We start from the raw sequence: 13,016 nt of genomic DNA on the forward strand, positions 1-13,016 counted from the left end.
TTTTGACCCACATAATAAATTAAAACAGTGTCTAATTAACTATATGGATTTGCAGCTTTCTATTGCATTTAAATTAAATCAAGCAAGATTTTTTTTATTGAACATATGAAACCCAAAAGCCACAACCAAAATAATAAGCAATTGCTGTAAATTTTTCATTTGTACGAATTCGCTTTGTGTTTTGGTAAGAATTGAAAACTTTCTGGAACTTTACCAAGTAGGCGTTCACTAAAATACAAAAAAAAATTAAAATTTGTTACCTAATGCTTTAATAATAAGTGTAATTGTAGTTCATTTAAACTATAACTAAAAATATTAGAAAAAAAACAGTCAATTTTTGAACAGATGTTTTTACCTTATTGTAACCCAGTCATTAGAATTGGGGCTAGCTAGCAGAGTCTCTAAATCATTTCTTCCAACATAGTAGGGTGGTCTGTCATTTATCCTTTGTGGGACTTGCTCTAGTACTCCAACCGGAATATATCTAAAAATAATTTAACCTAAGATTGATACAAGAATGCTGCTTTTTAAATTAGGCAACAAATACTAACTGTTGTTAACTAAATGATTTTATTGTGAACACCAAAGGTATTTCAAGATGCATTTATTTCCTACAATATAACTTTTTAATAGCTAACAATAAATGTATCAAAACAGCTTAATCTAAAATCCTTTTTTAGATAATTTATTACCTGTGCAGAAACGAAAGCCATTCTAAAAGAAATCTTCGAGTTGTTTCAATACCCCTGGTGTCGGAACCCCAGTGCATTAACCCCAAATTTACATAATTTTTCAGAATGTCGAATCTCTCAGTGCTGGAAATGTCCCAATCTCTGCGTTCTTTTATTTCAGTAAATAACCAAGGTTTGATAAGCGCACCCCTACCAAAAAACAAACTATTTAATATAGAAAAACAACCAAATAAAAAGTATAAACAATTAATAAATTAAAGACATTTTTTTAAATTAATCTATGCAAGCTTATTAGAAATTAAAACATTTTCTTAAAAATTAAAAAAAAAAACAGATCCTAACTGTCTTTTACTTGATTTTCAATTATATTTTTATTTATTTTAATACATTCTACAATTAAATTAAGCTTACAACCGCTACAATCTTTATAAAAACATAATTGCACCTGGCCATCATAACACCAGAGATTGATGTTTTTTCCATCACAGTATAGTAATCCTGATAAGAAAAAACGTCTCCATTTCCAAACAATGGCATTGGATCGGCTACTTTGGCACATTGATCAACGTAATTCCAATCCGCTATTTTCGTGTACCTAGCCTCCCTAGACCGACCATGTACCTAAAATACATTTTTTTAATGAATGAGGTTTAAGATGTATTTTAAAGAAAATAAATTGTAATTTTTTTTTTACAAACATATTTAATAGAAGTCAATTAAAAATGAAAAATTATATAGCAGTCATATTAAATCATAGTTTTAAAATAAATGTTGAAAAACCTTTAATACCAAATAAAACATTTATTAATAAAGACAGTTTTTGAAAATTAAAGTCCTAACTTAATCATTATTTACCGTAGCTAAAGCTACCCCACGTTCTTTTAACATCGGTAAAATAGAGTGGGCAGAGTTTTTATTTGTTACAATTCCAGCTCTTAGTTTACATGTAAGTGGTATGTCTAGGACATTGTTCATGGAAGTCACAATATCGAATAGTTTGTTTGCCTTTCTCATTAAAGCAGATCCAGCACCCTATGAATATGCAGTAAAACATATAATCAAAATACAAGTATTTAAATATAACCATAACAAAATACTGCTAATATGTTTTACTAAAACAACAATATCTAAAAAAAATTATAAATATTTGTATTCAATGAAAACATTTATTATTGGAAGTAGTTTAAACCCAGTATTTACCTTCTTATAAATCAGATCAATCGGACAACCCATGTTTATATCTATAAAATCAATTTCACAGGATTTGTTTAAAAGTTCTGCACATCTTGACATTGTATCAGGATGACCCCCACAAAGCTGTAAAATATTTTTTTTTAGTTACAGATGTATATACCACAATATGAAGATTTATCTGAATTAAAAAGATTTAATTTAAAAAAATGACCTGAACCCCAAAAAGATCTTCAGAAGGATGTCGCTTCAAAAGAGCCCACTCAGAAGTGTTAGCTTGCAGCAAGTTAGTGCTTACAGCCATCTCACCACAAGTTATATCTGCTCCTAAAGATTTGCACACAACTCGAAAGGGAAGATTTCCACACTAAAAAATTTAATAAATTTGACCTGTATGTAATGGTTTATTTATTTTGGCCTTAATTTATGATGGATTTGCTTCTTGTTTTTTAAATTTATTAAACATTGTTATTGTGTTATGTTATTCATGTGACTCTTTTATTCTGAAGTCTTTGATGTGGCATATAAAAGCCAAACAGTTGTCAATTCCAAATATAAGCATTTAAGCTTATAAAATTACTATTGATATATATATATACATTTTTGCATTTTCTAAAATTATTCGTTACAAAAAATTGTGTTTATTTTGATACAGAAACTAGTTTTTTATTCTTATATTAAATAAATATTAGAATGAGAGGAGTTTTATACTTTTGACTTACAGTGGTTAAAGGTGCAAGATATAGCTTTCCCTTAAAATCGATTTTCTTTTTTTCACAATTTCTCAGTGGAATTACATCAACATTATAGGATTGGTTGTTAGACTCTAAATCTTCTAAAGTTAAATATAAAATTTGTTTAAAAGTAAAATTGAAAATAGCTAACTGATACAGTTTTATTATTTTAAAAATTAAAAGGACTTTGGATATTTTCTGTTGATTAGCCCAAACCAAATAACAACCATATAAGGTTAGGTGATCATGCCATATTTATACTTTAAAATCTTTGTTTAAACAATTAACATTCATGTAGTTGAAAAAAAAAATTGTTTTGTCGTTTTTCCTGTTGCTTTTTTGTATTATTTATTGTATATTTTTTACAATTATGCACTAAAAAAACTAAATAATCAAAATTGTGAATAATTAAATAAACAAAATTTGGAATAGCATACTGCTGTTATTAAAAACAATTATATACCTTTGTAACAAACAAAAAATATCATTATATATATATATATATCTATAGTAGAATATCTGTATAAATCTTGCATTACAATTTTTCTACTTAACAAAATTTCGTTTAAAAAATAACCTTGGCTATCAATATGTGATTCTGAGCCTCCATTTGTTCCCATTTCATGTATTTTTTTGCGCTTGGATTGTATTTGAGCAACAGTTTTCATTGCTTCATTTGATTTAGAAAAATCAAAAGTTCTTTTTCGTAAAGATTGGCGAATTTCTCTTGTTAATATATTTGTGGATATTGGGACTTTGCATTTTTCCATTAGTTCCTGATTTTCAAGATTAGAGTAACCTAAAATTAATAAACAATTTATAAAACTTTGCTTTTTACAAAAGGGTTTACATTACTTTAATAAAAAATCAAAAATAATAAATAAAATAATTTTTTCTCATTATTCTTAGATTTGTTAAAAAATGAATACCTTAAATAAACTAGTATAAAACATTCTAAATTAAATGAAAACAAAGTGACCCAAATCTGGTGTAAAAAGTGTATGATCCTGTGCAAATCTGCAAGTGAAAGTGTATCTACAAGTTCCATATGTTCTGTAGGAAAAACATTTACTTCCCAAATCCTCTGCTTTAACTTTCATGTAATCAGAAACATCGTGCAAATATTGGCACTTTTCACCAAACATACAGGAGTGAGAAGAATGTACCTGTAAAAAAATGTATAGATAGATAAATTAAACCATTGCAATTAAAAAGGTAAAAGTAGTCCTTTAAAATTTGCCTAACAAATTGTATGAACTGGTAGTTAATATATATATTTTTAAATATTATTTAATTTACCAGTTACTTGTTATTGCCTACTGCATATAAGCATAAATTAAGTTATTTAAAAATTAAAATATAAAATTAAATATGGACCTTGCTTGGACATAAAAGCTTAATATGGGAATCCTTTTCTGGCCGAGGTCGATTTTTATTTTGCCCCCTGGCTTTCTTGAACTTTTTTCCCTTTTCTTCAGTTTTGGTTTCGTTCTTTTACAAAATATTTATAATAGAATAAAGTACAATGTAATGTTTAATTTTTTTAGGTAATTGCAAATACAACCAGATAAAAATATCATTATAGTAATAGCTTTGGCACATTATTAATTTAAATCTGAAAAACTCGATATTGTAAGTTAAAATTTTGAATTCACACCACTGGTCTTTCTTGTTTAGATTCCGGTTTATTTTCGCTTTCAACTTTGTGTGATTTCTTTTTAATAACATATCTAAACCATAAAAAATTTAAATCAAATATTTGTAAATCAATTGTCTTTCTACAAAAGTTAATAGTAATAGTTTAACTTCATATTTATTGTCCTTTTTTATATAACCATTAAACATATTTTATATTGTTGCACAAACTTATATTGCTATAAAAGCTGTTATAATTACCGCATAAAAATAACTAAAACATTAAATAATTCTGTTTTATACAGTCTTACTCTTGTTTTACAGATGCATTTCCATCTGAATTTGGAGCAATAAATCCTTTGTATTCCTCCATATCTGCTTATTTAGTCTTTAATCAGTAGCCAAATTTAAATAAAATGTTTTTTTCTTAAAATTGTGAAATATCTTACTTTAAACAAGATGCATAATAAATTCAAAGCCACTCCTAGATTTTTTTGAAATTAGTTTTATTGAAATGCAGAAATGAGATGCATGTTTTAATTGTTTAGGAATACAAGTTTTAGAAGTCGGCAACGGTCGGGTATAATGAAACACGCAAACATATATTAATTACTATTTAGTAGAACAATTAAATATTACTATATTTTAAAACCTTTTAAAAACCAGCTAAAAAGATGCGAAGTTATTTTTTGCCTTGTGAATGTTTACTTGTTGTTGGCAAAATGCTTGTTAACGCAATCACGTGGCTTGTAAAGAACAAACGGGGATTTCCCTAAGTAACTATACTAAACTTCGTATTTTAAAATAATTTTGTTAATCTTCATTCAAAGAAAACAAACACATTGTTATTTTGAGTTAAAAATTTGCAAAAATTAAATTTTATGTTAATGAAGCAGTTACCATTGACTTTTTTTACAAAAATTTTGAGAGTTGCGAACATATTAGGGCTGTTAAAATGCAGACCGTAGGGCAGGCTTTTGACTGGTATAAACAAATGATTAATTTTTACACAACATTAACAACTATCACAACAAATACAACAATTTTTTGAATATTGTAAACTTAAATTAATTTTAAACAAATGTCTATTTCGTTGAAATATATTATAAAAAACATTTGATGTAGCCAACAGCAAATCTCCGCGAAATAATTAGGTGAATTTGTTGTTTTGTTAGGAAGTTACTGTTAGTGTTTTTCCAAATATATACACAATAAGAAATTAAACAAAATTATTATTTATAATAAATACCGCAACATTACATTTATTCCGTATAATTTTTATTTTTCACGATATACTTTGATAATAAACTTACAACAAAAGACATATTACAATACTGAAGATAATATATAACAACAGTTTAAATTAAATATTGTCCAGAATCTTGTCCAAAGTTTATTAAATAAACAAGTAAATACATTTTTGTCACTTAAGTTTTCAATTTTATAGTGTGCACACCACACAGCGAACTTCTCCGCCAGTTTTGTATGGATCGCAAGGTAACCCTCCAGGACACTGTGTTTCAATCATGTGGAGAAACGCATTATTTTCTGCTATTTGTGTGCCAGGAACAGCATTTGGCCTCTCGTCAATACACAAAGCACCAGCTTCATGCGCGTGAGAATGATGTGGAGCCATCAGGTATCCGACATACTCGGCTGTCCAAAAATCAGGACAAACATCAGTGCCGGGAATCATGATCTATATAGATAATGACACAATGTTAATATTTTATGCATAAGTTTTAGTGAGGCAATGTATATGTTAAATACAATTTCTTAATTTTATATTCAAAGGACTTAGTATCTAAAATTTAAAAATTAATGAACATTTATAGTACTATTTATAGTTGTAAGGCTATACATCTGACCGATAATTTTGTGTTAATTTTTGAAGAAACTGTTTAATTGTAAAGACAAACTTTACCTGTGTAATTTTATTTATGGCAAGACAAGCTGCGCAGGGTACATTTTGATAAAGTAAAGATCCATCGCTAACATCGGAGGTATCAAATAATTGATCAATCCAAGAATTATCTCGAAATTCCACTCCATAAATGAACGATGCGCCTATATTTCAATATAGGTAAACACTAAAGCCTATTTGAAAGTAAATAATAAGAAAAAAAAAATAATAAACTTACCATTATTTCCATTCACAAATTTTCCTTCGGTGTAAACTACATCTTTAAAAAGACACAAAAAGTCGCTTGTTCCACCAGCATGGTTATAAAGAGCTCCTGCCGCGTAACCTTAAAAAAATTCTTGTAATTTGAAAAGATGAAAACACATTACATTTTTAATCAAAAATGAAATAGAAAAGGCTGCTTGGAAATGATAAATTTGCACAATTTAAGACAAAAACTATTTTTAATTTGATGATTTGTAATTTTTACCTTCGTATATAAGAGAACTAGAGAAGGGGCAGTCGTTTCTTCCCCATCTAGTATAAGCCACACCCTTTCCTGCTAAGCAAAAAATTACTATTAGTAAACAGTTTTGTAACTAAACAATCTTATAACTAAACAAAAACTTATGTATTTAAAGAATTATATTACAAGTTATAAGAAAACCACCTGCTGGTATAGCCATCGAAATGCGAAAAATCGCTAGAGCACAAACCAATGGTGCCAAGAACTTCATTTTAATTCTTGTTAAATACTTTAACAGAAGAACAAAATTCGTAAATAAATTAAATAACTTTTATTTGGTTATAAAACTTAACGCTTATAGCTTGTAAACTGACACTACAATTTAGATAAAGTAATATAAAAATGCCTAAGTATATAGAGCTTTAGGAAGAATGAATAACTAAACAACAGATGCTTATTTTGTCAATGGTTGAATCGTACAATGCAGGTGTAAACAACAAATTAGGATGTTAAGGCAGGAAATCTGAAGACAGAATAATGGAATGCAGACAACAATTTGCCGGTTTATTCATTACTGTAAAGAGCCTCAGGAGAATAACAAAACAACAGTAAAGCATCCGTTAGTAAGAGACATAAAAGAAACACAAATGTGGCAACACATTTGTATTGTATTTGCATTAAAGATTAACACAAAATATGCCTATTAATATAAAGCGTATCTAATTACAATATCATTCTAGGTAGCAATCTATGTTGAATATTATTCAGCAGAACATTCTTGTATTGTTAACATACTAAAATGTAAAAGTTGGACTGAAAAATTTTAACAATTATTCAGTCCTTAACAAAAAAAGTAACCCGTAGTTATCACCGTTGCAACGCCTTTTAACCATCACGTAGACACTTATTTTGGTTAACAAGTTAAAACATAGTAAAATGTTTAGTTAAATAATTTTAGATATAATGTAACACCTCATACAATAACAACTATATACTAAAATATTACAAATATAAAAATTATTGCAATTATAAAAAATAAAATTAATTTTGGGAACTACGCCGAATTCAACAATCAGCTGATTTGTCGTATCGTTTATTAATATACATCTGCTGTAGCCTACAGTCAATCCCGTCGTAATTTTCTGCGATGGAAAGATGTATCTATACAATGTATAGAACAAATGGTATACGTAAATAGATGTGTTTCTATATCACTGAGATTAAAAATAAAATAATAAAATAAAAAAATCCATTCAATAATTTAATTTACAATCTTAAAGTTATTTTTATGTTATATATGTATAACGTTACTTTTTTAATTTTATTTGTTAGCTTGCAAAACGCCGAAATTTCATACTACGTGATCTGGTTTAAAAATATTTAAAGGTATAACATTTTGCAAAACAGCACATGTGTTTTCTTGCGATACCAGGTTTACAAAATAATCTGACGAAGGCATTACAAACTTGGACTTCATTCTTGAAGTTTAATTAAACAACTAGTTAAGTGTTACTATTTTTAACCAAATTAAGACCTCGAAATAAAATTAAACTAGGTTATTTTAATTTTTTTTGGTTATATAATTATAAAAAATATCGTTATTTAAATCTTTAGGCTTTAAAATATCATGAGGTGTTTTACCTTGGGGTACAAAAATAGCGGCTTTACGGTAATACAAGTACTTTTATTTAACCATAAATGGTGTGAAAAAGAGATAAATCGCTTTTATCTATATCTAAGTGCCAAGTTTGGTTAAATAAAAATTATTTAAACAACCTGCCTTTAGGCTACCAAAAAGCATAATTTTCATCGAATGGGAATAACGGTAGCATAAGTTGTTTTTGCGTCAATTTAAACTAAATAAGTTTGTGCAATGTATGTAAATCAGGAATGAGTTAAACAAATATACGCAAATATTTTAGTTTTTAGTTCAATGTATGTAAATTTTATGTAAATTATTTTTTGCAGTTTTATTAAAACTAATAAAGTTATATAATTGCAACATGAACTCTGCCCTACTTTTTCTGTCGATGTTGGCAATATCCAACGCCGTTGGTAAGTTAAAAGCTGATTACGTTGCTAAAAAATATGTAAAATACCTAATCTTGTTGTAAAAAAAGGTGTATTTATTATATAAACCTAAGCAAGGCAGTACAAATTTAACCTTTTCTTAGATTTTGGGCGTGTTAAAAACCGCGGTGCAACTATAATTGGAGAAGAATTTCCATTCTCCTCATTCGTGGGAGCCGATTTTCGTGGAAGTGATATTATAGGCGTAAACAGCTCACGGTCTGATTACACCGGTTCGGATTTTCGTGGTTGCAACTTTTACGGCTTAACTGCGGCCTACTCCAACTTTCAAATTTCGAAATTCAGCGGAAGTGAATTTCACGGTGTTTCGTATAAAGGGTCCGATTTTCGCGGAGCTGATTTTAGCGGAAGCGAAATTATCTCCGGAGATTTTAGCGGATCCGACTATTCCGGCAGTGATTTTTCCGGCTCCTCTTTCTGGGCATCCACCTTTATGGGATCAAACTTCACCGGAGCAGATTTTACCGGTTGTTGGTTTCGTGCTGCCGATTTTAGCGGATCCGATTTTACCGGAGCTGAGTTTGGGAGCGGAATATATGAAAAAAGTGTATTTTCAGGCACTGGTTGCGAAGCCGAGATATGTTCTTAACTAATCAAACCTTCTTACATTTTTGCCTATCATTACGATCAAAACCTAGTCATTTCACAATTTACTATATATAACTGATACTCAATTTCTATATGTATATACCATAAACAAAAAAATTGTAAAAATAAATTTGATTAATTGGCTTACGTGTTGGTGCATTATTTTGATTAAGAAGATTGAAAAGTACAGATATTTATCAGGTACATTAAAATACCAAGTATATCTTTGAATTAAGATATCGGGTCACGATATAACTGTAAATCTAGTTCATTAATTTTTCAAAACAAGGTTAAAAGTTCGTTCTGTAGTGGTTATAAGTGCGTTCGTTGCCTTAAAGCCTATACAGGCTTAAACTAACTTTAATAATGCAAATAATGAGCACAAGATTGTGTTACACAGTAGTTATTAATACAGTTGACCTGGCCCCAAGCGTAAGAATGGAATTAATTGATTACCGAGAAAAAAAATTAACTTTAACGGTATTTATATTCGCATTACTTGGGCGTTTTTTTTTTTAAACTGACTTCGTATAAAGTTTGAGTTAAATTTATTTTTCAAGCATTATTCGTTAATCGAATTAGACTAGACTTTGCAATGAATTTCTTGGCAATTTTTATCTCCCTATTTGCATTAGGAAACGCCGTTGGAAGTTAGTAAGCTTTCGTTATTGTTCTTACTAAAATTAGTTCAACTACCCGCAAAAGTTTTTAGTATGATACTTTTTATTTGTTTTTAGATTTTGACCGTGTTGTTCAGCGTGGAGTTAGCTTTGTAGGAGCTAACTCAGCCCATTCTTCGTTCGTTGGGTCCAATTATAGGGGTAGTGATTTTATTGCCGTTAATAGCAGCTTTTCCGACGCAACTGCAGCAGATTTTCGTGGAAGTAATTTTTTTGGCTGCAGTGGGGTCTCTACTAACTATCAAATTTCAAAGTTTAGCGGTTGCATTTTTCATGGGATCAATTTTAAGGATTCTGATTTTCGTGGGGCGGATTTTAGCGGAACTGAAATCATCGCCGGGGATTTTAGCGGATCTGACTTTTCCGGCAGTGATTTTTCGGGATCCTCAATTTGGGCCTCGACTTTTAAGGGGTCAAATTTTACAGGAGCGGATTTTACTGGATGTTCGTTCCGTGGTGCTGACTTTAGCGATTCAGATTTTACTGATTCTGAATTTGGAAGTGGGGTATACGAAGCGAGTGTATTTTCTGGTGTGGGATGCGTTGAACCACAATGTTCTTAACTACTTAAAAATATGTAAATAATAACTCTTTTGCAATTAAAAAAAATTATTATATCCATCATTGATATTTAAAAATAGTGTCACAGGTAATTTCGTTTATAAAAAAATTTAATTTACAAAATTGCCTGTAACAGTATTAATTTTGAATGGTTTAAAAAACAGTGTTAGTTAATATTCGCATTATGTTATAATATTTGGATGATTTTTATCAAGTTCAAATTTTAAAACTAATTTTATAAATTTAAAAAAATACAATTACTCCTTTTGTTTAGATTGAATTTAATAATTTCTAGTTAAACATACTGAAAAAATAATAAAACTAATAACAAATTTAGCTTTTATAAATTTATTAAAATGTATTTGTTTACCTTTCTTGAAGTCTGACTTTAAAAGGGTAGACCTTATTCTTGGAAACAGATTTAATTAACCGTTTAGATCACTATTTAGCATAAGTTCGCGCACGTTTAGTGTGTCAAAGTTTAAACATTATTCAACTGCTTGAAACAAATATTATACACTTTATTAGGAAAATAAAACATAACTTTTAAATATGTGAATTTTGTTTTTAATTTTTTACAATAAAGTAAAGATTAACATTAGCCGTATTTTTTAAACATTAAAGAAGTGCAATAAATAAAAAAAAGTTGAAGTCATTAATTTAAAAATAGATTTAACTTTGACATAATAAAAGATAAAATTGATAGAGTTGTTGTTAGTGCAAGTTCCAAAAACCACGAATACCTATCCACTCAACATAGTTCTATCCTTATAATATCTTAACATTTGACATAATCATTCAGAGGTAACAGCATTAGTTAACGAAGCACAAATATCCCCAACCAATAATGGCTGACAGTTTAATTTGTATCGGTCTATAGACATCTTTGGGTTGACCGATGACCAACCCTTACCATATACTAAGAATGGGTGCTCTACTGGAGCCTCAACTGTAATCTAAATTAATTTGTTTTAAAACATCTATCTTAATAAAAGGGTAAATACAAAAAGCATGTTATAATAATTACATCTCTTTAAAACATATTTACACACAAGAGTGCACGACTTAAACATGGAGTAACAACTGTTGCCCCAGACCAGTCTCAAGTTGTCTGTGGCAGTTTAAGATAATATAGATTATAATTGCTCGATAACAATGCTGTTAATTTATTGCTGGCTTAGCAGGAGTTTATACCATTTAAAGCTTCTTACTCAAGGGCACAGCAGCATGAGAGCAGTGGGGATTGAACCTATGACCTCCTGTGGTGTAGTAAGTGTTCTTACCACTACACCATGCTACCGGTTTAAATTTGTATTATATACATTCCAATAATAATATTGTGTTGAGATACGGTATTTTTAACTTTGACTTACTGGCAGTCTGTCTTTACCCACAACAAAACACAACAGTGCCATTGATCGTTCTCTGTCGTTATCAATTCTCACGACAGTACTAACATCAAGTTTTAAATCAGGACTTATTTCTGTGCTTTTTTGAAAATCTTCAACTGTCAACTGCTCCACACATTTCAGTTCTCCACAAGCCAGTTGTATTAATGCACCTAAATCCAGAAAATATCATCTGCTTACTGTTGATATGAGAATCAACTAGATAAATAAAAATAAACACAACCTATGTTAATTAAACATGATTTGCTTGAAAGCAAAATAGGTAAAATTGTATCTAAATCAAAAATAACATATTGGCCAATCACCAACAAAATTCCTAATTAATAATTTTTATGGTTTATACATAACATATACATAAATAATATTCAAGCAATATCAAAAGAAAATTAGGCATTTACCTTTTTCAAAATGTGCTGGGTATAATCCACTTTGTGCGGGTGAAAGGGGAGGGGCAAGCCTTCCCTCAGAATTCATTTTTTCTAAGTTCACTGATTTGCAAAATCCATGTGTCAGAATGTAATACCAAGTTGAACTTTTAAATGGCAGGCTAACATAGACAATTTAAATCTCTTACAGATAAATCAAAATTATAATAATGCAATGAAAAAAGAAAAAAAAAGCCTCAATCCTTTACATTGGTTTACAATTAAATCCTATACATTAAAAAAGAATTTTAGTTGTCATAGGTATTAACAAAAATGAATTGCAAAAACAAAAACTAACAATGTTTTAACAGAAAGTTTTAATTTACAAACCCATTTAGTACACCATAAGTCACAATTTGCAGATTTGGCCACAACTTTTTAGCAAAAGCAGCCACAAGTTACTTAAGAATCAAAAATATTACTTACGTAAATAAAAATATGTGTTGTTGTTGTAAAGCATAAACTAAATTTTACACTTTGTTGTTTGGTTATCTTTTTTTTAAGTTCATCATTACATTTTAGCCAACATTAAAAACATCATAATATTTTGTTTTATACATCGATCACATATAAAACAGCGTTGTCAAATTATTTACGATAACCGTTAATATTTGTAAAAAAATTATTAAAATATTTTTTTT

The 13,016-nt window shown here is 28.9% G+C and overlaps 4 protein-coding genes across 7 annotated transcripts; 1 reads left to right on the forward strand and 3 right to left on the reverse strand.

Moving 5' to 3' along the window:
- Positions 1 to 68: 68 nt before the first annotated feature.
- On the reverse strand, positions 69 to 4,763 carry LOC145751042 (tRNA-dihydrouridine(47) synthase [NAD(P)(+)]-like). Of its 2 annotated transcripts, none has more exons than XM_082567126.1 (13): positions 4,564 to 4,763; positions 4,275 to 4,347; positions 3,995 to 4,108; positions 3,597 to 3,783; positions 3,195 to 3,416; positions 2,606 to 2,715; positions 2,098 to 2,250; positions 1,893 to 2,009; positions 1,548 to 1,724; positions 1,138 to 1,313; positions 693 to 881; positions 356 to 484; positions 69 to 228 (listed from the first exon to the last, which is right to left on the reverse strand). In XM_082567126.1, the coding sequence occupies exons 1-13, from the start codon at positions 4,623 to 4,625 to the stop codon at positions 156 to 158; spliced, it is 1,782 nt and encodes a 593-aa protein (XP_082423252.1). In that variant the 5' UTR covers positions 4,626 to 4,763; the 3' UTR covers positions 69 to 155. The 2 variants fall into 2 exon arrangements, with proteins under 2 accessions (XP_082423252.1, XP_082423243.1); XM_082567117.1 differs by having other exon boundaries at positions 70 to 228; positions 2,606 to 2,718.
- Positions 4,764 to 5,693: 930 nt separating this feature from the next.
- On the reverse strand, positions 5,694 to 6,892 carry LOC145763093 (short-chain collagen C4-like). Its single transcript, XM_082574734.1, has 5 exons — positions 6,826 to 6,892; positions 6,646 to 6,714; positions 6,394 to 6,501; positions 6,177 to 6,319; positions 5,694 to 5,951 (listed from the first exon to the last, which is right to left on the reverse strand). Exons 1-5 carry the CDS (start codon positions 6,890 to 6,892, stop codon positions 5,694 to 5,696), a joined length of 645 nt encoding a protein of 214 aa, XP_082430860.1.
- A 1,663-nt stretch (positions 6,893 to 8,555) lies between these two features.
- LOC145751055 (uncharacterized) lies at positions 8,556 to 9,402 on the forward strand. The gene is made up of 2 exons (XM_082567137.1): positions 8,556 to 8,676; positions 8,796 to 9,402. The coding sequence occupies exons 1-2, from the start codon at positions 8,625 to 8,627 to the stop codon at positions 9,299 to 9,301; spliced, it is 558 nt and encodes a 185-aa protein (XP_082423263.1). The 5' UTR covers positions 8,556 to 8,624; the 3' UTR covers positions 9,302 to 9,402.
- Positions 9,403 to 10,988: 1,586 nt separating this feature from the next.
- Positions 10,989 to 13,005, reverse strand: LOC145751066 (ataxin-1-like). Of its 3 annotated transcripts, none has more exons than XM_082567149.1 (4): positions 12,802 to 13,005; positions 12,349 to 12,438; positions 11,915 to 12,102; positions 10,989 to 11,497 (listed from the first exon to the last, which is right to left on the reverse strand). In XM_082567149.1, the coding sequence occupies exons 1-4, from the start codon at positions 12,833 to 12,835 to the stop codon at positions 11,336 to 11,338; spliced, it is 474 nt and encodes a 157-aa protein (XP_082423275.1). In that variant the 5' UTR covers positions 12,836 to 13,005; the 3' UTR covers positions 10,989 to 11,335. The 3 variants fall into 3 exon arrangements, with proteins under 3 accessions (XP_082423275.1, XP_082423286.1, XP_082423281.1); XM_082567160.1 differs by having other exon boundaries at positions 12,349 to 12,519; positions 12,802 to 13,003; XM_082567155.1 differs by having other exon boundaries at positions 12,349 to 12,497; positions 12,802 to 13,000.
- Positions 13,006 to 13,016: the final 11 nt, after the last annotated feature.

Source organism: Corella eumyota, chromosome 1, assembly GCF_963082875.1.
Source record: "Corella eumyota chromosome 1, kaCorEumy4.1, whole genome shotgun sequence".
Lineage (NCBI taxonomy): Eukaryota > Metazoa > Chordata > Ascidiacea > Phlebobranchia > Corellidae > Corella > Corella eumyota.